Source organism: Bolinopsis microptera, chromosome 11, assembly GCF_026151205.1.
Source record: "Bolinopsis microptera isolate Bmic1 chromosome 11, MBARI_Bmic_1.0, whole genome shotgun sequence".
In the NCBI taxonomy this organism is placed as follows: Eukaryota; Metazoa; Ctenophora; class Tentaculata; order Lobata; family Bolinopsidae; genus Bolinopsis; species Bolinopsis microptera.
Genome location: NC_087082.1, coordinates 15,119,669 through 15,146,223, shown reverse-complemented (window position 1 = coordinate 15,146,223; position 26,555 = coordinate 15,119,669). Strand labels below are relative to the sequence as shown.

At 37.1% G+C, this 26,555-nt stretch overlaps 1 protein-coding gene across 1 annotated transcript; it reads left to right on the top strand.

Moving 5' to 3' along the window:
* The first annotated feature begins 3,257 nt into the window (after positions 1-3,257).
* On the top strand, positions 3,258-14,547 carry LOC134823665 (ankyrin repeat and SOCS box protein 2-like). Its single transcript, XM_063835199.1, has 5 exons — positions 3,258-3,403; positions 9,697-9,751; positions 9,886-10,039; positions 10,204-10,677; positions 14,501-14,547. Exons 1-5 carry the CDS (start codon positions 3,258-3,260, stop codon positions 14,545-14,547), a joined length of 876 nt encoding a protein of 291 aa, XP_063691269.1.
* The last annotated feature ends 12,008 nt before the right edge of the window (positions 14,548-26,555 follow it).

The window sequence follows — 26,555 nt, the reverse complement described above, 5'->3', positions numbered from 1 at the left end:
TTTCTCACTGCTTTCCCCTGCTTCCTCCTGCTTCAGAGGATAACATCAGAATAGTGCAATACCTACATCATCTACGCGCTTTAGTATTTGTTTGCACAGTGTTTGGTGTAAAGATCTTATTACCACTGTATGATCCTGTAATATGGCTCAGATTACGGATAAAATAAAATATTGTATTTCTAAGATGTTGCATGAACTTTAATAGTTTATACCTAGCTGATATGGAACCAAATATTTACTTTAAAACTACTACAAAATTTAGTTCTTTGAAGCACTGAGGCATATTTTCGTTAATTTATGATGCAGATGAATTTTAGTTGTGTTATCTATCATCTCCAGGATACCAATTGTACAAGATTTAATTATATGTGGTCCATTCTGTAAATATTGTTGATTGTGACTAAAATTATGGCATTACTGATTTAATTTGGATTATGTTTTCTGATTAAAATGCTAATTTTGATGTCCTGCACAGCAGATCGAAGCATTTTTAATTTATTTCTATTATATTGCTGTTTAAATTTGACTCTAATTCTAATTCTAATTTGTAAAATGCTTTCCTGTCTCAAATTCAATACCGGGACTAAAGTGTTCAGACACTAAAGCCCGGGGTCCCCAAGTAAGCAAGTAAGAATAAGATAGAGAGAGAGTTGCAAGTTCAAAAATTGTGAATAGTTGAGGGTTAAGCTTTTCTGTTAATTGTGATCACATCATCGAAGAAGTCAACATACAACGTCAAATAGTCTAGAACCTTCTAAATGTGACTCTACCGTGCACGCGGTAACAATTAAGTATTGAATCTATCAACTCGCGCACGCGAGTTCTTCTCGTACAGTTGCACCTGAGATTTCTCGCGAATCTCGCAATTCGGATGACACCCACTATAGTGAAGCGACAGTGGGGGTCACCGCGTGATACAAGCTGCTTGTATTGTTCGAATTAGCTAAGCATCATGTAGTGTGTGTGTGTGTGTGTGTGTGTGTGTGTGTGTGTGTGTGTGTGTGTGTGTGTGTGTGTGTGTGTGTGTGTGTGTGTGTGTGTGTGTGTGTGTGTGTGTGTGTGTGTGTGTGTGTGTGTGTGTGTGTGTGTGTGTGTGTGTGTGTGTGTGTGTGTGTGTGTGTGTGTGTGTGTGTGTGTGTGTGTGTGTGTGTGTGTGTGTGTGTGTGTGTGTGTGTGTGTGTGTGTGTGTGTGTGTGTGTGTGTGTGTGTGTGTGTGTGTGTGTGTGTGTGTGTGTGTGTGTGTGTGTGTGTGTGTGTGTGTGTGTGTGTGTGTGTGTGTGTGTGTGTGTGTGTGTGTGTGTGTGTGTGTGTGTGTGTGTGTGTGTGTGTGTGTGTGTGTGTGTGTGTGTGTGTGTGTGTGTGTGTGTGTGTGTGTGTGTGTGTGTGTGTGTGTGTGTGTGTGTGTGTGTGTGTGTGTGTGTGTGTGTGTGTGTGTGTGTGTGTGTGTGTGTGTGTGTGTGTGTGTGTGTGTGTGTGTGTGTGTGTGTGTGTGTGTGTGTGTGTGCCCTTACTAACCATAAAGTTAAAATCATAAAATAAAAAGACTTGGAAACACTTGACTAAGATTAAATTGAAATGTGTCGATCCAGCAAGTTATTATTTTTTGAAGATACAAGTTTTGCAGGCAAAATATTTGTGGTTCAATCAAGTAGGGCATGGCTATAATAATTACTAACAGTGTACTTTTAAAATTTCCTCGCAAACACAACAGAATCATGACAAATCACACTCAGCCTGCATTTTAAGGTTCGAAATTTTGGCTGCATCAGGTGGGTCAGGCTAACAAATTAGTAGGAAAAGCTTCCTTGTCAAAAATGTTAATTGTGTATTTCTGATCAATCACGGGAGACAAAGTAAAACAAGTTGTAATTTGGGTTAGTAACTAAATTGGTAACAATTGGTTAAATAGGTTAGTAAATGAATTGTTAACAAATGGGTAATGGGTTAGCACACTAACGCTGCACTCACTATCACTGCACGTCACTCTACACAGACCTCAAACACAACTCTCACTCACTTAACCTCGTGAGTGGTGTGGTAATGTGATTACAAACAAATCTTCCCAAAACTGTAAATCCTTCTTAATAACAGTTCAAACTTCTTATAAACTACTTCTTCTAACTTCTTCTAACTTCTTAGAAACTAAATCTTCTATCACTTCCCCAGTAGTACAGACAGATCCGTCTGAAAAAATCGATCTGCCGACACACAAAGCTTACAAAGGATTTTTGACGTTTTTGAGTCCTAATAGATGTCCCTTATGGCTGACCAACTTTTCCAAACTTTTCCACGTGTCTTAAGGCCACTTTTTGCCACTTTACCACTTTTTACCACCTTTCTTGTTTGTCGAATATCTTTAGTTGTGAACATCGTAAAAGGTTGCGGATCAATCGAGTGTGTTCATATTACCATGAAGAAAAACTTTTGTTCTAACAATTTTTACGTCAGATAATCATTTAATTGGATAATTATCAATTAGCTAATTAGCAAAATTCTAAAAATTTTTTATTGGCTCAAAATGATCGGAATAGCTTAAAACACGGAGAAAAGTAGTTTTTAGAAAAACTTTAAAAATTTTTCACTTACATTTTTTTTCGAGACTTGGAAAAATTTCGAAAATTCAAAAAAAAAATTTCCGCCAAAAGTGATCAAATCGCATGAAACGGGGAGAAAAATGCTTTTCAAAAAAACTTAGTGAATTTTTCGTTTCAAGAATACTTAAATCACCAATATTTGTAGTTGGAGTTCATTAAATCGCGGCAGATTTTAGTAATCAGGAATTACTAAGTGGAAAGGTATGAAACTGAAAAACGTTAACCATACGATAAAAGAGTTTCATAACTAATTACAATACAGCCTTATCGATTTTCACAGAAACTGCACCAATGGCACAGTCAAGAACGAAAGACGAAACGATAGCCTGCTGTACTATCATTTTAATGATTTCAATGATGAATCAGTGGGGTTAAGATAATCACATTTGTAATAAATAAAACCTCTCTGTACCGTCAATTGTGCTAATCTAAACCGGCCTACCTGGATTACCAGACCTCTTCTTTTCCTCAACAATCAAACCAAGTTGTTCATATAGTATTTGGTGGGCGATGTAAGTACTTATCGAGCTGTATTCAATCACAATACGACACAATACGTGTATATTATATGGCTCTTAATGAGGTTTATGAAACGCTTAATACCGTGAGAAACCCGGTATAGAGACGTTTTACAGTTTATCACGAAAACGTATACTTGGCCTCATGGCTCATTTACAGTTCGAAGAAGGCAAGAACAGACCAGGGAAACTAAGGAACAGCCATATCCAGGAAGCAAGTGTAAATACACCTTCCAACACCTACTGTGACTTGTTTTGTATTGTACTGCATACCGCTTCATTTGCTATGCGGTATAAAATCACCCCCATATGTCAGGGTCGGTTAAAAGTAAAATCAACAAGGGTAACATACGGGCAAGGATAAGATTTAGATATGAGCGTCGGGCAAGGGGTAGTAAAGAACCGGTAATAATTCATTCAGTAAAATGTTCCACGAGAGTCAGGATATTTTGGAAATTGCTAATAGAGACAGATCCTGATCAGGAAGGATTGTTAATGTTATTGAGGATGTTGATTTGAAATCCGGACGTCGTGAAGTAAAAATACAGGTTCTTCCCGCAGGATATTCGGGGCCCATGATGATCAGCTCGGGATTAATGTGGGACAGATCGAAGAGCATTGAAAAGAGCGAGTTGACATTTTAAGCTTTCTGGTCTTTTCTTGCCTTCTTTGAGCTGTCAAAGAGTCATGAGGCCAAGTAGACGTTTTCGTGATAAACTGTAAAACCTCTCCATACCAGGCCTCTCACGGGAGAAACGAGAAGTGTACGGTATAGAACGTTTCATATACCTCATTAAGGGCCATAATATAATATACACGTATTGCATTGTGTCGTATTGTGATTGAATACAGCTCGATATGTACTTACATCGCCCACCAAATGCGATATGAACAACTTGGCTTGATTGTAGAGGAAAAGAAGAGGTCTGGTAATATAAAACAAGTCACAGTAGATGTTGGAAGGTGTATTTACACTTGCTTCCTGGATATGGCTATTCCTTAGTTTCCCTGGTCTGTTCTTGCCTTCTTCGAACTGTAAATGAGCCATGAGGCCAAGTATACGTTTTCGTGATAAACTGTAAAACGTCTCTATACCGGGTTTCTCACGGTATTAAGCGTTTCATAAACCTCATTAAGAGCCATATAATATACACGTATTGTGTCGTATTGTGATTGAATACAGCTCGATAAGTACTTACATCGCCCACCAAATACTATATGAACAACTTGGTTTGATTGTTGAGGAAAAGAAGAGGTCTGGTAATCCAGGTAGGCCGGTTTAGATTAGCACAATTGACGGTACAGAGAGGTTTTATTTATTACAAATGTGATTATCTTAACCCCACTGATTCATCATTGAAATCATTAAAATGATAGTACAGCAGGCTATCGTTTCGTCTTTCGTTCTTGACTGTGCCATTGGTGCAGTTTCTGTGAAAATCGATAAGGCTGTATTGTAATTAGTTATGAAACTCTTTTATCGTATGGTTAACGTTTTTCAGTTTCATACCTTTCCACTTAGTAATTCCTGATTACTAAAATCTGCCGCGATTTAATGAACTCCAACTACAAATATTGGTGATTTAAGTATTCTTGAAACGAAAAATTCACTAAGTTTTTTTGAAAAGCATTTTTCTCCCCGTTTCATGCGATTTGATCACTTTTGGCGGAAATTTTTTTTTTGAATTTTCGAAATTTTTCCAAGTCTCGAAAAAAAATGTAAGTGAAAAATTTTTAAAGTTTTTCTAAAAACTACTTTTCTCCGTGTTTTAAGCTATTCCGATCATTTTGAGCCAATAAAAAATTTTTAGAATTTTGCTAATTAGCTAATTGATAATTATCCAATTAAATGATTATCTGACGTAAAAATTGTTAGAACAAAAGTTTTTCTTCATGGTAATATGAACACACTCGATTGATCCGCAACCTTTTACGATGTTCACAACTAAAGATATTCGACAAACAAGAAAGGTGGTAAAAAGTGGTAAAGTGGCAAAAAGTGGCCTTAAGACACGTGGAAAAGTTTGGAAAAGTTGGTCAGCCATAAAGGACATCTATTAGGACTCAAAAACGTCAAAAATCCTTTGTAAGCTTTGTGTGTCGACAGATCGATTTTTTCAGACGGATCTGTCTGTACTACAGAAGTGATGTGAACGTGTTGTGATATTCCCTTACTCACAAACACTAGATCTTCTCTTTAGGTTCTTCTGTGTGGTCCCCGTGACACACACACACACTCTGGAACTTGACTTGTCTGGCTTTCACTCTTACAGCAGCAGACACTCACTAGAACTAAAAACAACCCTGTAAATATAAGAAAGTATGTTAGAAAGTAGTAACCCAAAACTACAAACCTAGGACTAAAGGAACTGCTACAAAGAAACTGAAACTACTACAAAGAAACCAAAATAAGCTAAACATTACACTACCTGCCCTTCAGGGTTAGCTCTCGTTCCGTTCACCTGAATCCTCTCTATTTACATCCTTGTTGTATTTACATGCTAAGGGAATGAGTGTGTGTGAAACAACAAAACATAACCACTCAGACATGTCTATGAATATAATAACTTAAAGGTAAAATATGATAAAAAATGTGTATCCCTTTTGTAGGGATATTGGAGCACACAATTTCAGTATCTTGTAGAGTTTGAGGTAACAGTGGTTTTGAAGAGATTTTGGATACCGTTATGTTTGAATATCGGTATAGTGTCTACAAGAATTGCAATTCAAGCATGATACACTTGATTGGTGTGAGCTTAATTTTGCCACGAATAAGCTCAAGTTTTGATTAATGTGAGTTACTAAAATAACCACTTATCTTTCCTCATACATGCAACCACTGCACTCCAACTAAACACATTATTTACCACAGTCCACACACCATACTCCACAGATGATATATTTATATATACACACAAACACACTAGTACCGAACAATTGCACTGTAAAACATGCTCACGATACACTCAAAATTAGAAATATTCGGCTCGTATTTGAAACTTAGCGACTTACACTCAGTGTACACCCAGTGTTAACCAGTATTACACACTAGTAAATTCTACGTAACGCGCGAAAACAATAATTCTGTAGCGTTTTCATTGTCACATCTCACGTCGACGGGATTAAACGCGCGCGCGCAACAACTTATCTTACTGCTAACTCAGCGACTAAACACACAACGACTTTGACAATTGACAGATGACTAAACAATTGTGAGTTATGACGGACTTAACTGTATGGGTCAACTACTGAAACTATATTGTTTACTATCTTATTCATTATACTGGACATGAGATGACGAAGTATCTTAAGCAGCACTTTATACCCCCACCTAGAACTTGATTAGTCACGAACAATAGAATCATCAAAAACCAATACAATAAAACATCTTGATCAATAAATGCCTAGCAGCACCAGACAGCAGCCGTGTACCTTTTTCGACTCCGTGGAGTCCCTGATGGACTTTTGTTTACTTTTGTTAATAATCGGACCAACCTTTCTTTCTCGAAACATGTATCCTATTGTATTTCATTACAGTATTAAGATGTGAAGATATACTAGATATTACAACGAAATAGAGGTATACCAAATTGGCCCTTGATATGAACTATAACCGTGTTGATGGTTTTAAATTTTGTATGTTGTAAGCACTTTAGTTTGTGAAGCGTTTACTCCTCCCCCTCAGCAAGACAGCTAGATTATAGATTAATGATAATAATTGTCAAATGTCGTTATATATTATATAACAGTTATAAATGTTCAATAGTTGTAGAGCGACTTCAAGAGTAGTGGTCCACAGGGGTCGAAAAAGCCGTACAGGCACTTGGGTCCTTATCCTTGTCACTAATCTCAATTGGATTCGGTTTACACAAAGCATGAACATTTAGACGTACACATTGACACGATATTTATTAGAAAGCAAAAAGTATATAATAATACGTGCGTGCGCGGCCTGAGCCGCGCCGCATAAGAACGGATGCGTGCAGGGGCTGGAGTACGCTTGTGTGTAAATTAATGAAATGTTGCATTGTAAATATTTAGAATTGACGATATATTTTGATCTAAAAGTAAATTTTACAAAGCTGGCTTTGGATTTAGGTAAGATTATAATTTATTTAAAAAAAAACCACGGATAATTTTAAATTTATTTCTATTTGTCGTATAATCATAAACAATTTAATCATGTTTTTAAGAATGCGCGGCTTTGGCGGCCAGTTATTGACTTATACATTAAATTGAATTTTAAATAGAAATGTGAATATATTAAAATTTAAAACTTTCAAAACGGAGGCTTATAAATATTATTATATTATGATTGTAAAATAAAGGATAAAATTTTAAATTTGTTTCACTAAAATTTGTTTCACTGTCTCTTATAAAATATTGGATGTCAAGTTTTTGGTGTCCTTTAGGTCTAGTGAATCTTAGACTCGGATAATTTATTACGATAATGAACAATTGCAGTCCCCAAAGAGCAGTTCAATCATTGGGTATCGAGAGGAAATTTTTCCTCTCTAAATGACTTAAAATTCGTGCCATCTTTAATTTTAATTTGTCCAATGTTTTGAATCCAAAATATTACCGAGTGTCTAATCAACTGTTTTGAACTTTCTGTATTGATATCCTATTGGTTTAGCATATAATGCAGTTAAAAATTTTCAGGGGCTGCGCCCCCTGCGCCCTTCAAATATTACTTATAACCACTTGTGTCTAATCAACTGTTTTGAACCTTCTGTATTGATATCGTATTGGTTTTAAAGCATATAATCCAGTTAAAATTTTCCGGGGGCTGCGCTTCTGAGCCCCTGCCGCAGTAGCCTCGGAGCCGGAACCAACTCCTCGCCCACCCCTTTTAAAAATCCTGTGCACGCCCCTGTTGGCTTGGGCCACAGCAAGCGAAGCAAGCGGGAAACAGAAGGGTCTGAAAATGGGTTTGGGAGGAAATTTTTAATTATGTGGATATGGGACCATGAAATTTGCTTCATCCACAGATACTGGATAAAGATTATTAGAAATTAATTTAATAATAAATAATAATAAAATTTAAAATTTGGTAGCTTAAACACAAACTCTAAGCCCAGTGGATAAACCACAAAACTTATGCTCTTTTGTGTGAAACAAAGATACTAGATCAAGATAACTATCAAGGAGTGTATGCATAGGACATAAAAAGTTTTGGAACGAAGATGACATGCTTGTGAAGCGAGCTAACAGTCTAATTGCTAATAAGTTCAAAAAGATCATGACATTAGGTTGCATCCTAAACAGTTTAAGCAAATAACATAAAGTTATTATATTGTCAATTAATCACTCATGCCATAACTTTTCTTAAACAGGTGAGTTTTTAATAATGTTTTGAACAGATCAACATCGGAACAAGTCTTAATTTCAATTGGTAGTTGGTTCCAGATTTTCGGAGCAACAGTCTGAAACGCTCTTGGGTGTGATCTTGTAGATCGGACGGGTAGGTGTAAGGAGGAAGTTCTTCTGCTACTCGAACTAACAAATGTTACTAGATCACACAGATATGCAGGAGCAACACCATTGACTGCTTTGAAAATCAGTAAGCATAACTTAAACTCAATCCTCTCCTTCACCTTGAGCCAATGAAGGGATTTGAGCTTCTCCTCGACTGAGTCTCTCTTCTTTAATCCAAAAACCAGACGGCATGCTCGGTTCTGAATGTTTTGCAGCTGCGTAATTGAGGCTTGACTACAACCATAGTAAAGTGCATTGCAGTAGTCAAGCGATGAGATTACAATTGCTTGAGTCAGTGTTCCCATCTGTTAGAATGACTCGACTGTTAACTTAACCTTGATTTCGAACAGGCCTTAAAATAGTTACTGGTTCAGATATACCAAAAGAAATACCAAACTTAATTATGATTAAACAGCTTGTTAATACAAATTAGCCTGTCTTAGCCAAGAAAATTCGCTGCACTTATAGCAAAGCCCTGGGATATAAGATTGTTAGTCATAAAAAAGCAACTTTTGAGCATATCTCTAACTGAAGCAAATTCCAATATTTTCCTCACTTTTGCAATACCTTTAGAAAAAAATCAACAATCCTTATCAAATGTATTATTCATGCAACAATGATGTTAAACTCATTTTCCTCTAAAATATCATCATCGCTAGGATACATGATATCTTATGGCGCATTCTTTAGAAGAACAGCAATACCTTTTAGCACGCGATAGAATACGTGATGGAGAACTACCTTTTTTGAAGACAACATTTGAAGGGGATGGATGGCTTCAAATATTTGAAGATAAAGAGACTTATTTGATGATGGCATGCTATTACAGGTTTAAATGAAATTTGAATATCAATAATTTTTTGCCCAATGACTTGAATTTTTTTCAACTGACTCGCTATTTATTGGTTTAAACAATTGATGGAACAGTATGAATTTCAACTTAATTGTCTTATATTGTATTTTTATATCAGTAACACAAATCGAATATGAATAGTCACATAGATCAAGTATTTTGGTAACAGAAATAGCAAGTCATGATAATTTAACATAATATTAAAAGCATTAATTAATTTGCTCATCAAGAAAATAATTCCAATCTTTCTCAGGCAGAGATCAGTTATCGAATTCTTGATAAATAAAGCCCTTGAAAATATCAGCAAGGTATGTACCAGATGAAAACTTGTATTTTGCTGACTATAAAGCCAAGAAGGAATAAAACAGTATTTATGAAGTCAAATGGTTAATAAATTTTGTTCATTCAAGTAATTCTATGATTAATCATCTGCATCTACCAGCCTATAGTTCAACAATGGCTGAAAGTGGTAGCACCAAACGACAACAATGCTCTCCACAACTACATATGTTTATCTGCTGTTGCCTATAGACGGAAACCACGGCATGATGGGCTACCAATTCTTACCTCCATTATCCAGCAGCTTGTCAAGCTAGGTACGTATGTTACTCTGTCATGTGATATTGATTCTCATTAATAGCAAGATAATGTTATTAATGATTTGAGTGTAGTTATTTAAGCAGTTTGATAATTCGAGCATCTTGTATACTGAACTTCTGCTAGTCTTCAACTCGATTGTTTCAAATACTAAATGTTTCAGGATTTGATGTCAACGCTCCAAACTCATATGGGGAAACCGCCCTGTTCCTAGCTGGAGCAAACAGTGACCTCATCTCTGTGGAAACTCTGATTAAATTAGGTGCAGATGTAAATGCAAAGTGTTGTGTATTGCTGGAGACAATACTTCACCAGGCATGTTTATCAGAGAGACACCTGATGATGGAGACCCTGTTGCAAGTTCCTGGTATAGCTGTAAGTGCACTCAATATGCACGGATGGACTCCCCTTCATTTAGCTGCTCAAAGAGGTGATGTGTACAAAGTTAGGCGATTACTGGAGGCTGGAGCAGATGTGACCATCCAATCAAAGCGAGGAGATACTCCTTTGTTCTTTAGCGTACAGAAGAAGGCAGGTGATGTCAGCGACAGTGCGTTCAGTTTCATATTCGACTTCATCAAAAACACCATGGATGCAGAGAAAGCTGAGGCCATGTTTTTACATGTAGACAAGAAGGGTGAGTCACTTTTAGATTGTTCCGTGAAATATGAAAACATCATAGCTTTGAAGACACTTATGGAATATGATGGGCTATTTGACATCAACCAGAGGGATGACCAGGGACGTTCTCTGCTGCATTTATCCATCATCCATGCCCCGAACAAAGATGTCATGAATTATTTATTGGATCATGGACTTTCTCCCAATGAGTTGGACTTTAAGGGTAACACTCCTTTGATCTACTTTTTCAAGCAAACACGAATTATTCCGCACATGCCTGTAACTACCGCAGGTGCTCCGAATCTTAATGTCTAGAATCCTATCTGATATGCTATGCTTAGTTATTTTATTAGTTTCTTGGAGAATAACAACTTATTTGGCTGATTTAATTTACAATGTCTTAAGGGGGCATACACCAAATCTGTCCAGACCAAATGACCTCATAGGCAGTTCAGTGACCTTCTAGCGCACGGTTTCCACACCAAAAAAAAATTATTTTGAGAATTCCCATTTTTGTAATCGAGCATTTCCTGGTTGAGAGTGCAATTTTCGGAAAACATTATTTTGTGGTTGAGACGCTATAAGTAAATAATTTCTTGCGGTATCGGGTTGAAATTTTGCTCGCCCTTTATTCACATCTATTTCAAGGTGTGTGTAAAATCTTGATATCGTATCTAAAAAGGCTGGTGTGTTATGAATTTTTAAAGTCAAAAAGCTAAAATTGTCCTTTTCAGGCTTATTTTAACAAAAAGACAGTCAGGTAAGATCGGATTGATTTGATGCTTGACATCAAATTGTTCGCTGAATTCTGGCGCAGTTTTTGATGCCCTCAAAAATGTTTTTACTCATTCAGCTTCAGATCTATTGGACCTCAAAGCCAAACAACAAATTTAGGCACATTTTTCGGTTTTAATATTTACTGATTTTTCTAAAATTTTGATAGGAATATGCTAGTGACTTTTTGAAGGGTGCAAAATAACCGCAATTCAACTAGCACATTTATATATGAGTTATGAACAACAAAACATCCTAAAATGCTTCCCTTTGAAGTTAAGGGAGAAAATGTGATTTTTTATCTGCAAAGCCAAAAAATCACATTTTCTACCATAACTTCAAAGGGAAGCATTTTAGGATGTTTTGTTGTTCATAACTCATATATAAATGTGCTAGTTGAATTGCGGTTATTTTGCACCCTTCAAAAAGTCACTAGCATATTCCTATCAAAATTTTAGAAAAATCAGTAAATATTAAAACCGAAAAATGTGCCTAAATTTGTTGTTTGGCTTTGAGGTCCAATAGATCTGAAGCTGAATGAGTAAAAACATTTTTGAGGGCATCAAAAACTGCGCCAGAATTCAGCGAACAATTTGATGTCAAGCATCAAATCAATCCGATCTTACCTGACTGTCTTTTTGTTAAAATAAGCCTGAAAAGGACAATTTTAGCTTTTTGACTTTAAAAATTCATAACACACCAGCCTTTTTAGATACGATATCAAGATTTTACACACACCTTGAAATAGATGTGAATAAACGGCGAGCAAAATTTCAACCCGATACCGCAAGAAATTATTTACTTAAAGCGTCTCAACCACAAAATAATGTTTTCCGAAAATTGCACTCTCAACCAGGAAATGCTCGATTACAAAAATGGGAATTCTCAAAATAATTTTTTTTTGGTGTGGAAACCGTGCGCTAGAAGGTCACTGAACTGCCTATGAGGTCATTTGGTCTGGACGGCACAAACCACTGTTTTAGTGTATGCCCCCTTAAGGCTTGTTAGTTTGATTGGTGTTGAACATTTTATTATATATAATTGACATTACTATTTATGTTATATTGAGACCATAATATTTGAATGCTATTATAACTATTCGAAAATAAGTTTGATATTATGCATGTAACATTGTTTGTTTTTGTACTAATATATGCTTGCTTTATTTGCATCAAAATTTAATTTTCAAAACCTGTTTAATATTGATATCAGTAATTACCTCCAGATTTGTTGGCAAATCTTGTCTGTTTTTTAGAAAGTTTTATAATAATTCATGCAGTCAGGTATTTGAAACCGTGTAACTATTTCAACGTGACTGGCGGCCACTTTCTGTCGCAATTTTGCCGCACTCATGAATCCCGGATTTTGGCACATTGAGACAAATTTGGGACAGAAATTTGAGGCAAATAGGTATGCCAGGGCTGACTTGTAATTCGATCTGCAATGGTTGAGAGGGAAACCGGGTCTGTTGGCTTAACTGACGCTTGGCCTAACTTGACTAATATGGCCTAACTTGACTAAATGCCTAACAAGTAATATATACTGAACAAACGGACGGTTGGCCTATTCCTACTTAGGGCAGATTTTAGGCCGATAGTCGTACTTGGGTCACCTGGCCTTAACTGCATGAGTGATGTGGACCCGTCAGTGCCTGTAGTCTCTTAACATGAGCTGACAGGGCATGCCTAGATCCTAGCTCGATGACATGGACCCAATTAAATTAGTCAAGTACATCTTATAATAATGTATATACCGTTGAGAAAGGGTCCTTTTGGATCCAGCGCCAGCCGTCCAGAAATATTGGTGATCCCCCTGAAAACATCTGATGCCCTTGTTATGTTGTGAGCTAACGAGCTCTTTATTGTGAGAGATAGAGGCATGGATCACGTCAGCATGGCCACTTACCTCGTCGAAGCACGTCATCGGCTCATAATAGCCATGCTTTGTCAGCTCATGGGAGTAAAACGGTGCACGTAACGGGTCTCATCACACTGTAGCCGCCCGTCGTCCAGTTAGGCCAAGCCGTCTAAAGGTGGACTGTTGGCTGTTAAACTTCAATTTTAAAGTATAAGTAACCCCAAAACGGTCGCCTGAACTATCTGGCTTATGGACTATTTCATGGATTTAGGCGCTAGTCCAGTTAGGCAAAGAGACCTAGATCATTCAAAACTGCTGGAAAAGGTAGTTCATATGCCACCTATCCATACCTAAGCAAATTCAACTCAGTTTATAAACAAAATAAAGGATATCGGATCGGGCCTTAAAAAATTGACAAAGTTTTTTCGAAAACTAGCCAAAATTGCGGATTAATTCTCTGCGCGCGAAACCGACCTGTATTTTATAAGTAAACGTGATATTGACAACAAGTACGTGCTTTATTTGCGCGTCGCTAAATTTATAACCCTCATTATAATGGGGGTTAAACCTGTCATGGCTACTGGCGTAGCTAGCACATTTTTTAAGACAGCTACCTACGACAGCTAGCGCGCATCAACCCCCTCATTTTCTAGCTGTATTAGAAATTTGCCTATCCTAAGACAGCTAGAGCGCGCTAGCTTGTCTTAGATTATTTGTAGGGCACGTCGTGACCCACACGGTCTTTTCACTTTTTATATGGTTTGTTCACTATATTAATATGGTGTAGAGATTCTACGATACAAGGGGAGCCGTGCACTCGTGCGCGGCGGGTCATACAATAACAACGTATGACAAGACATACCCGGACAGGGGGATGGAGGGCCGGGTGGTCTGAAAATGTTGCGATTTCGGCGGACCGTCATAATGATGGCCCCTTATTCTTGTCACGATATTATTCTCAATTTCTTTATTGCAGAAGGAGATCAGAAGAGCGATGAGAAGAGAAATTAATTCTAAAGACAGAAGGTATCAAACAAAATTATTTCAATTGAATACCGTAACCCTACTTGGTTGGTGATTTGTACAACTACAAGCTTAAAATTCATTTTAAGTATCTGGTGTTAGGCTTGCATTTTGGTTCTCTTGACGTGTGGATACGTCTGTAAGTAATCCCAAAAATATAGTCGATTATTATTTAATCTTTTCAGGGACGCAGGGCAATGGAAAGCGAAAAGCCAACAACAGGAACGAATGAAGATAATCTCAAAGATTACTACTGAACTTGGAGAGCCATAATTCCTAGAGTTCGATCCAAAAAGCTAACTCAAACCTGCTGAAGCGAGTCTTTTGTAAATATGAAATAAGTATGAAACCGAACTGTTTTATTCAACTGTTAAGTAATATGAATACTCTATATTTCAGTTATCTGCCTATGGTCCATCATTTTCTTTTGTCAACATTGTATGACCCGCCGCGCACGAAGTGCCGCTCCCCCCTGTCGAAGACGCTACAGGGGAGCTATAGTGAAGCGCTAATAGTGAAGCGACCGTGGGGGTCACCGCGGTGGATACAACATTTTCATTGTGCTGAATATGAAATTCTTTTAGTACGATTATATTGTATATGGCTGAGTTTTTATTCTTAGAAATTCATTTTGTATGACAAATGAACCTGTATTTTTAATTCTCTCCCCATTCTCAGATTTTGAAGATGAAATTTCTAGGACCAAAATGTACAGTTTTGACTGAATTTTTGTCACCCGCAACCAATGAATTAGTCAGTTTATAACTGATAGGTTCTTGGGTCTGAAAATCTGCGATTTTTTGGCGGACGTTCCTAGTAGATGGCGATGGCCCCTTTGATTTTCATATTCTGTCCCATTTTTCAAATATTATTAATTTCTGAACACAATTTTGAACTTTTGGCCATAAAACCAATAAGTTAGTTAATTGTTACCTGAGGACCCCAGGCTATTATTGTGCATAAACTTAATAATAAAGATTCGGCGAAATGACAGGCTGAAGCCCGCCCGGAACATAATAGCCTGGGGTCCTCAGGTAAATCAATGAATAATGAATGAAGACTATGAAACCAAATTAAGTCTAAGAGGTAACTGTAGTCAAATCTTGAAGAAAATTGCAAAATGCGTTTTATGTCCCGAGTTCTGTCAAAAACTTTGAACAATGTAGGGCACAGCAAGATACTAATACTATGGTCATCATGATCGATAGTTTTGGTGTCCACAGGAGGCTTTAGTGCAAAGACACTGCTGCTTACTGCTGCTAATTACCTGGGGACCCTCAAGGCTATCATGTTCATAAAACATATTATGTAATAGAGATTTGCGGAATGCAGGCGAGCGAGGCCCGGTAATGCTGCTTAACTGTAGGTAGTGCGCCATCGACAGTGAGCCGCGCGGCCGAACTGTAGGGAATGGTTTTTAGCGCTATTTGTAAGCTTACTCATAGACTTACAAGGAAAGTGTCCCGAAAAATTATAGCATATCCCCCATTACTAAATGGTTGGATATCTTGAAATTTTTCGGACATTAATTTTCAGCTAAAAGCAGCGTAATTTTGCCCCATTTTGATCACTTAAGTATAGCAACTCCATATCCAACAAATTTTTCGGACAGTTTGTGAAAGCCCTATTGGAAGGCGTCGCACTTTCCAGAATGATCTCATTTTAAGGAACGAAGATAAATCCGAATAATACATAATACGACTAAAATGGTCGAATTTGTCAAATTACGCATCTTTACAGTTACTTTTTTTGCTTCAAAAAAGCCTTGACGGGTGGTTACTCTTCTAAATTTCTTCGATGTACGCGCGCCGCTTTCTTCTCGAAAGGCAGAGTAGGCGGTTGCACGATAAAATAATCTTGCTCGGATTTTCAAATTTTTGTACCATCGTTTTTTCTAGAGACTGAGAGAATTTTAACAATACCAGATTTATCATACCTTTTTTGGAATTATCAGTGAGTTTCGCCTAGGTGCCATATTTTGATGGTGCGCGGCTTTGAGCCAAAATTAGGTGTAAAAGTCGCGTAATTTGACGAATTCGTTGATTTTAGTCGTATTATGTTGTCATATCGTCGGTTCCTGAACATGAAGCATTGCTGAAAATTTCAGAAAACTTCCAATCATACTTAACTACCAACCTATATTTAGTGGAGAGATTGGGCTGATTAAGAGGTCTAAAAGACGAAATTGGTATAAATTCGTTTGATACTCAAATTCGAGCATCGAAATCGCTCAAAACTAAATTAGGTTCAGTAGAACATAAGTGTTTACGTAAGCGGACCAAATTCAACAAAATGTTATATGGGAAGTATAGAACTTTTACAATTGTTCCAAAATAATGTGCTGGCCGAAATAAAAGCTAAAAACACCATTCAAGGTCAGCGCGCGCGCTTATTGCGATGGCGCACTGCCTAGCAAGAGCTACGAAGTAGCGCGCGCCGGGTCAGATCATTAAGTTTAACAATGGTCAACAAAAGCCCGCGCACCATCAAATATGGCACCTATGCGAAACTCACTGAATCTTTCCAAAAAGGTAGGACAAAAGGTAAATTTATTATTATTGTGCACACCCCTAAATGCTAAAGTCCAAGTCACTGTGCTATGGGCGCGCGCGCGACAAGCAGCAGTTAGCACAAGCAGCAGTGGAGCAGCAGTGAGCAGCAGTTTCTTTGCACTATAATCCTCCTGTGTTGTGTGTAGTGCCAATGGATCTACCAAATAGGTCCCATTTTTTGTCCCTTTTCAGTTTTTTGAAGATTAAATTTCAGGACCAACATTTTTACAGTTTTAAACCGAATGCCTCTCCTGCAACCAATAATCAGTCAACTTAGATGGCATATGACACGATTGAGGTGCTGAAGTTTGATTCGGTCGGAGGAAGCTCACAGCAGAAAGGTTAACAAACTAAAATGTGTATTTTCCAAATTCTGTCCCTTTTCAAATATGGAAATTTTTGAACACATAATTTCACACAGATTGGATGAATTTTTTTGGCCCAAAAACCAATTAGTCATTTAAATTGGATATAGTATGAAACCAAAATTGAGTACTGGAAGTCAAAGAATCTCGAAGAAAATTGCAAAATCCGTTTTTGTCCGATTATTCTGTCCCATTTTCCAGTTTTAATTATCCATGATGTAACATTAAGCACAACTAAATTCAAAACGAAATGAAACCGTTCCAACGCACAATATATTAAATACGTAAAATAGTTACACTAACTGATAAAATTGATCGTTGTCGGTCGGTCCTAATAATAAACTAATACTATGTACTATGTATCTGTATACCTATATGAGTTTATAAATCAGTTGAATAAGCAGCACGTTAATCAAATTTAAATCAAAAAAAGAAACCTACCACTTCTAGTCCTCATCACAAAATTGGTTAATTGTTTAAGTTTAACACAGAAATATAATGTTTTTAATAAAATCTAAAATCTAAGGCTGCAACTTCCTCCCTCAGAGTTCGTACAGTGCCCTTACTAGAAAATGGAGGATTCGTTACTCTCAGGAAATGCCATGGAGGGGGTGGAACCAAGATTGCCATAGGAAGAACAGGGCCCCATAACCTTCACTGGCACCCAATGATCTGGCCCACCAGGGGAAAGGAACATCCCGTTCCATTCTTTGCTCCCATCAGGGTCAAGGGATCGCAACCTGTGTATATGTGTACTCCTGCTGGTTCATACACTGCTTTAACTAGACTCGCTGATCAGATTACTGTCTGAAACGGACCCAACTTAGATGTTCACATAATCGTTTTGGTATCAATGGACAATATCAATTTTGTCAGTAACTCTTAAGACCAAGCGTCCGATCTTATTTAATGTCTCATAATCAGAATGAAATGCAGTGAATCGTTGTAAGACAATCAGATAACCGATTGAGTTATCTTACAATTAATGTAGGTGTTGAATGTTGATATTATTTGGTGCAATGTGTCGATTTGATTCGATGACATTTCAAGATTTATTCGAACTTCACACACATGCCAGGACACAGAAGAATGCCCAATTTACTCAAGTAAATTTTTTCCAAATTTCCACTTCAAACACTCACAAACAAACGATTGGGGATATGAACTTCCAGCGAGTTTCCAGTAGCACTGTGAGGTTGAGATCCGGTCCATGTACTCGATATCCTCGCAAACTTGTCCCAGGTCGTAGTACCACGCCACCACCACACACTCTGCTTACCTGCACGGTGAATTAGTAATTAGTAAATAGTAATTAGTAAATTAGTAAATAATTAGTAAATAGTAAAACACTTATTTTGTGTTACAATTTGTAAAGACTTTTTCGTATTTGGAGGGGAAATAGTGTGCTTGGTGAAATGCCACCTGTTTAGATGTTACCTATATTCGCAGTATCGAGATAGCCCAGAACACTGTCCGCGGACCACTGTCTGCGGAGACCTCGGTCTCTGCGGAACCACAGTCCGCGGAGAGGGGGGATATACAGTTGTCCGCGATCACCGCTACCGATCATATTACTGTATAATAACACTACTATATAACAAATAAGTTGGAGCATGAATTGAAGTTGTTACTTTGAAACGTCGTTTAATTCCTAACAGTGCAATATCATTTGTCGCAAATCAGAATAATCAAAACTATTTGGAGAAACCCAAAACTGTCTATTGTATAATAAACAGGAGAACACTTTAACGTTACGCTACCAACCCTGGGCTAACCCCTTCCTATGTTAGCTCAACTTTTCCACACATTATTTCAAGCGGTCATGAGGGTTAAATCCCAGTTTGAATAGAAATTGTAAGAATTGAAGCCCAATACTGTCAGAAGAAAGATTGTGAAGCGATGTTATTATTAATTTGAACCCTACAATTAACAAGATAGAAGAACTGGATACTATTACAAACGTTTTTTATCATAGCTAGTACTGAAGAATTTTAGATATTTTAGTTTAATTCCCTTTTTATTTATTGCATACAGTTTTCAGTTTTCTAGCAGTATAAGTATTAATGTTTTTTCACAATCTCTGTTATCACTTACATCGTATCATCTTTAATCACTGTACATGTCATTCCAGCACACGATCACAATCACGTACTCTGTTAGTGATGTTTTTAAGTTTATTGAATAGCAGAATCGAGTAGTGGTGTAGATATATAGATTTTGATTCTAATTTTAGTCGATAATTTTGAACAATTTGTTGTCGTTTTAGGCCATTTTTGATAATAAATTTTTGTTGAGACAGGTTTCTCACATATTTACCGCAATTTTGTCAGCATGAATAAGAGTTGTTACTTTGAAACGTCGTTTATCCAGAACAGTGCAATAACATTTGGTCGCAAATCAGAATAGATCAGAAACTAATTTGGAAAACCCAAAAAACTGGGTCTATTGTATAATAACAGATATCCCTGAATCAAGCAACAGTGTTTGTGGAATAGTTCAATGGTTACCAGATCATTTAATGTATTATGGTATCTTGGATGCAATTAGTTACGAACTAACTTGCATAATTAATTTGTATCGTAGTAAATACTGATCAAACTATTGATTCGATTCAATGTGGTCTCTTGATATATTTAGTTACGAATAAATATTTATTGCGCAATGAAATAAATGATTAAGATTAAAATGGGGTATAAGAGTCGTTCGATTTTTGGTGAAGTATTAATAATTGCCATCGGTCAACAACAACAACTATTCCAATTGTCTCTATCTATCGTGTCTTGAGGATTGGTGGGAATGAGTCTCGGAGTTGTGCTCAGGACAAAGCATTGGTTTTTCTCTTCTTTTGTAGTAGAATGTAGGATCCCATCGCGGACTGTAGATTCTCGGTGGACATTCATAACAACGGAACAGTTGTTTACATTTGGAGCGACAACGAGGAGCATTAGCAGAGGAGTTTAGCAAAGACCTCCGCATCAGGAAGATGCTACAGGTCATGAGCAGCGCATGATAAGTACCAGCATGCCTCTTGTTCAGAAAACGCAGAAGCGTGGTGGCTCTGGAGACGATGAGCTATGGGTCTCAGAGAAAACGAAACTATGAACTCAGTCCCTACTTACCCCTGCCGACCCTATCTGCAACCTATCTCACCAGCTTGAGTCCACTTGTCGAGAGGTGAGATAGGTTTGCAGATAGGGTCGCAGGGTAGGCTGAGTTCATCCGTTTCGTTTTTCTCTGAGACCATAGTGTAGTTTGTTTCATGAAGGATGTTGATGATAGAAATGATTTATGCAGTCCTGATAATAGTTATTCTTTATATATTGCCTGATGTGAACTTGCTCTCGTAAGGTTTGCTTATCGTTTAAGTAAGCCTTGACACCACCGCTGTTTGGAATTCGCGTGCGATGATGTGAACCTCTTGAACTCAAGTCAGGGGATGATGTGAACCCTGCTGACTCAGGGGAGGAGAAAGTCAAATATCTTGCTGGTAAGATTAATTTAACACAGACTGAGCTTTTACATTTTAGATTTATCTCCGCTTGGTGTGGAATATAAATTATAATACGTCTGTTATTGCTAACGATACACTCAAATTATGTTCATCTAGAACCTACTGTACAACGTTAATCAGGGCAAGGATTTGCATGAGCAAACACTCTATCACTCCTGGGGACAGTTGATTAAATACAATAACAATGTTTCCTCTCAGAGCAAGCTAAGATTAACGTGAAGAAAGGAGAGAAAGCCAAAGAGCGACGGAAACTATTCTATCAGAAGAACGCAAAGAAAGATCAAGCTGATCGTGAAGACTGAGTTGAGGATCATCTTCTTTTAATTCCGATATTTTAACTTTCATTTTTCCTACTTTCATTTACTACTTTTCTTCAATATGTTGGTTATGAAGATTTGGTGGTAAATTTTATTTTGGCTTACGTTTTATGGGCAAACAGCACGGTGGATTTTGCCTAAAAGTAAGAACTTTCTCGAGCTCTGTTTAACTGAATGGCGAATTTTCACTAAAACAACATTAAGTTTAATTTATCGACTGCTGATTTTATTGGCCAGGGTTTTTATAAATGTCAACTTTTAATTAACTTATTTATTATAGACGTGTTGTCAGGGAGAACCAGATTGATATCTTACAGTTTTATATCAGTGTTTCAATTGTTATAGATTCGTCCGGGTATTTGAGTGAGAATAGTTGGAAAGTGCCGGGATTAGATATTCTGCTGTGAGCTTCCTCCGACCCAAATCAAACTTGCAAATTTCGGCCCTGGAAATTTCGGTTTCAAAAACTGAAAATGGAACAGAGTATGGGACAGTATGATTTTCCAATTTTGTACGAGATTTTGACTACCAGTACCCCAATTTGGTTTCATACCATCATTATTTGACTGACTAATTGGTTTGTGGGCAAAAATTTCTTCCAATCTGTCAAATGTGTGTTCACAAATTTTCATATCTGAAAATGGGACAGAGTTTTGTTAATACAACATTTCGTTTTGTTAAGATTTCTGCTGTGAGCTTCCTCCGACCCAAATCAAACTTCCAGCACCCCAATCGTGTAATTTGCCATCTATAGTTGACTGAATAATTGGTTGCGGGTCAGAAATTCGGTCAAAACTGTAAAATTTCGGCCCTGGAAATTTCAGCTTCAAAAACCGAAAATGGGACAATCTGTCAAATGTGTGCTCACGAATTTTCATATCTGTAAATGGGACAGAGTTTTGAAAATATTGATACATGTTTCGTATCGCGCGCGAAAAGTGGCATGCAACGTATGTCAATGAAAATACAACATTTCGTTTTGTTAAGATTTCTGCTGTGAGCTTCTTCCGACCCAAATCAAACTTCCAGCACCCCGATCGTGTAATTTGCCATTTATAGTTGACTGACTAATTGGTTGCGGGTCAAAAATTCGTTCAAAACTGTAAAATTTCGGCCCTGGAAATTTCAGCTTCAAAAACTGAAAATGGGACAGAGTATGGGACAGTATGATTTTCCAATTTTGTTCGAGATTTTGAATACCAGTACCCCAATTGGCCAATTTGGTTTCATACCATCATTAATTGACTGACTAATTGGTTTGTGGGCAAAAATTTCTTCCAATCTGTCAAATGTGTGTTCACAAATTTTCATATCTGAAATATTTGGATCGCAAATCACAATGCTGGCAAGCATGACCGTCGCCCTTATATTCACAATACTAATACTATTTGTTTGTTTGTTTGTTTGTTTGTTTATAGAACCCGTCCCCAATCTCGTATCGGAAAATGACTAAACTCAGGTCTGAGTGTGAATACGGGTGGTACCTGCAAGAGTGTTCATTAAGCATTTAGAGTTCTGTAAAACTGCAGTTACAATTGTAGTTTTACAGAACTCTAAATGCTTAATACTAATACTATTTACCCCCTTTACTATTTACCCACCTTTACTATTTACCCCCTCTACTATTTACCCCCTTTACTATTTACCCCCCTTACTGCTTACCCCCATTCTAATTCGATGTTAAAGATGACAGGAATAAGAAATAGTTATTTGGAGATTTTCAAGAAATTTGTGCAAAATACGCGCCAGCATGTTATACGAAATTAGGTAAAAAACCCAAAATCGCCATATTCAGGTGCCTTAAAAACCACGTTAAAAATGAGTAAAAGATCTGAAACTTTGCAGGGTGTCTAGACGTTGACCAAATCGAGTGTAAATGAAATTTCAAGTTTCAGGAGTATCGGGAAGTGGGTTTCCTGGAACCCCTGTTTTACAACAGATTGTCGTGAAGTATAGTATAGTGGTATAGACGCTTTGGCAGTCAATTGTAGCCTACATTTAAGTGTCCGTAGATTCAAAAGTATAAACGATACAGTCATCTCCAACCATAGGTCTTGAAGATAATCTTTTACACTTTAGTTTACATTATATCAAAAAACAATTTAACGTCATCGTCACCACTTGATGACGTCATCAAATTAAGCGTTTTTAAATCTTGATTATTGACAAAATAACAACTTTTCAAATCAATTTAACACCATTAAGGAATAATTTTATTCAAAATCTGAGCAAATTTTCTTCTTAGATAATTGTTCAAGCATTCTAAAAATCTACCGAAAAATGTTTCTACCTTGCTCCTTCATAAAGATATTTGCTATTGAAGTTAGTGCTTTTTTGAAGAATAATTTTATAAAAACACAAAAGTTGTGAATTAGTATTCTCTGGTGTTGGGCCATCTCTTGGGTGGTGGAGCTCAATTTTGCTTCTTAAAGGTGTAAATTGTGTTATAGGCTAGTTTTAAAGTTGAAAATCGAAAAGTTGCACACGTGGGGACACGCCCAAATTGATAGAAAATTGCTAAAATCACTGAAAATTGTTATTTTCACGATTTTTATCAGCTTTGGAGTCCCGTTGTGATGCGAGTTCTTGCTAAAATATTCTGAAACTTTGCACACTTATTAAAATACATAAGAAATACGAAAATTCAAAATTTTACGGTGATTTGATATTGGATGCGCACGCAACGTCCGCTCAAAGTTTGCAAAAAGTGAGAACTTCACTCTCTTTATTTCGATTAGATTTAGTTCCTGCTTTAACAGTAACATGACAGTTAAATGACATTATATTTGAGTTTAGTGCCAACTTGATAGATTATATAGTTGCATATTCAATCAGTGATCGACAGATATGCTTACCTAAACACAAGGAAATGTTTTTAAAGGAAAAATTTCGAAATTGTTGAAACTTCCTCTTTATTAATGAAGATATCAGTTTATATTTCGACTTTATAAAATACTCTGACATTACAATCAAAAAGAGATGATATTTGACCAAAACCCATAATCATGGGTAGAGTGGACCGCTGCCAGTGTCTCTCTTTCCCAAACAAAAGGAAATGATATTAATTTGACTGACCGTTCTCAAATGCAAATTCATACCGAGAATGAAATCGGTCGCTCGCTTTTCCCATTCATTCACGGCTTACGAATTGTAATAAAGCTTATTGAATATAGGAAAAGCGAGCGACCGATTTCATTCTCGGTATGAATTTGCATTTGAGAACGGTCAGTCAAATTAATATCATTTCCTTTTGTTTGGGAAAGAGAGACACTGGCAGCGGTCCATTCTACCCATGATTATGGGTTTTGGTCAAATTTGTTTATATAAAATATATGTCATATGAGATCGAAAAATTTTCAGCAACGGAACCATTCGCATTTTAGTATAAAAACAATTTCAAGTTTAAATATTAGCGCTAGAAAACACTGCTGATCCCCACCAAAAATATGCAGCAGTTTATTTCCCTAATCTATTTTCGTTGTTTTCATGTTTCAAGTTGACGGGATGCAATAAAGTTTGATTATGAATTTACTGTATAATCTTTTTGTATAAATTTAGTTAGCGACACCTCGCACCACCTGTGGCCTGGTGTTAACCTAATGACTGGAATTTTATTTGTCAGATCACCATAGTTCTCATTTTTCTAATTCGGTTTCGCGCATCAATTGTGACAGCTTCTCTGCAGTCCTCAAGGGATCTGGTCCCGAAAATTCCGGTTTTTTTTTATTGTTGTACACTGTACAGACTACAGCTGTATTTTTTGTTATTTTCGAACATATTAATCGATAACTATTAACTTAGCACCATGTGCACCTTATTGCTGTTTATTTTTGACCTAATGATCGTTATTTTATTTATCAGAACTAATTCTCAAGGGGTTCTCCAAATACAACTCTCCTTAAAATTAAAAGAGACGGAAGGGGATTCAAACTTCTGATTCATCATAGGAATTGGTGACCTGACTGCTGACTTCGAGATCACTGATCATAAGGTTCTTCTAACGATTCACTAAGTGACGAATGCTCTACAATTATACAAGTGTCTAGTACAAAGCACAAATCGTACGGTAACATTAACCCATTAGGGACGATAGGGTCGTTTTTATGACCCACCTTTTCTAGACGAAAAACCAAATTACTAAACGCTATAACGAATCTATAGCATATATGCTCAAAATCTATTGGGCTTCATTATTCGTAGCTTACGGTTTATTTAACCATCTTGCTTTATGATCTGAGAGCCCAGCAGCAAGTATTTTACTGGTGATCTACAATAAAAAAGATGCGCCCCCGGCCCCCTCTACTTCTAGTACACAATATCATGTGCAAAATATTAGACATAATATTAGCTCAAAGTAGAAGCAGTGAGATTTGTTTGGCCTCGAAAATATTGTTCATTAGTCTGAGCTAATGTTGTGTCCATAAATCCTATAGCTCTATTGTACTAGCCGAAGAAAGCTCGCGGCTTAGAAAGAGAAGCTGCAGGTGTTGACTAATGTCTCAGTCTAGTAGTGAACCTTTAACCTTTGCCTTTGCGTGCGCTCCAATAGTTGTCGACTCAAATAGCAAATGTTGTAACTCAGTGTTCTCCTACACTAATATGAATTCCAACGTGTAGCAGTTACACACTCAGAGAAGTGGTTGATTCGAACAAAACACCCTTCATCAATCATCAATCTGAATCATCACTCGCCTCCATTTTATATATTTCGAGCTGTTGAAAATCCTATTTCAATATTCAGCAGATATCCAGTACAGTAATTGGCTCCCATTTACTGTATCTCGTATAATTTTAAAGATGATTATCTAACATTTTCCATCTTTTTAGAAATGACAGGCAACGTTAAGCTTGGTATATTTCTACTGCTGATGATCATTGGATCGGCGTCTGCAACAGGTTAGTTAAGTTAAATCTGTATTATAGTATAACATCAAAATGCTGACAATTAAAACTTTCTCTGACTGTATGTCACAGTTGCTAAAGTACTTATTGTCAGCTGAAGAATCAGAGGTGGTCACAGAGAATCTTGGTTGCTGGAAAGATAGAGGAGATAGAGCTATACAGCCGATTGAAAAGAAACACGATCTACTCAAAGATAATTACGAATCAAGAACTGATGCGTATGAAAAGTGCCTCAAGGCAGCATTGTTCTTTGGATACAGAGTATTTGCTATACAGGCTGGAGGTTGGTGTGCAAGTGCAACAGATGCAGAAGAAACCTACAATAAATATGGAGAGTCGAATGCATGTAAAGGTGATGGTGAAGGTGGAGGCTATGCAAACCAGGTGTACAAGATCACGTTTCATGGTGGGTACGACGTTTCCTAGGGGTAAAAGTTCAAACACTTACCCTTACTCTTACCTTTACCCTTACCCATTAAGTTTCTGAGGAAACAGGCCCTCCTATTGACGGAAAATATAATAATACGGAAATAAATGGTCTGATGTGGTTCAAATTGCACAACATAGTGTCCCGTATTTACACATGACATGAT

What these genes read in the sequence shown, in the direction of transcription:
- LOC134823665 (XM_063835199.1), top strand. Translation starts at nt 3,258, where the DNA reads ATGGCTCATTTACAGTTCGAAGAAGGCAAGAACAGACCAGGGAAACTA. An exon ending in CCAGCAGCTTGTCAAGCTAG is followed by an intron (nt 10,040 to 10,203) that starts GTACGTATGTTA and finishes TAAATGTTTCAG; the next exon opens with GATTTGATGTCAACGCTCCA. An exon ending in TTTACATGTAGACAAGAAGG is followed by an intron (nt 10,678 to 14,500) that starts GTGAGTCACTTT and finishes TAATCTTTTCAG; the next exon opens with GGACGCAGGGCAATGGAAAG.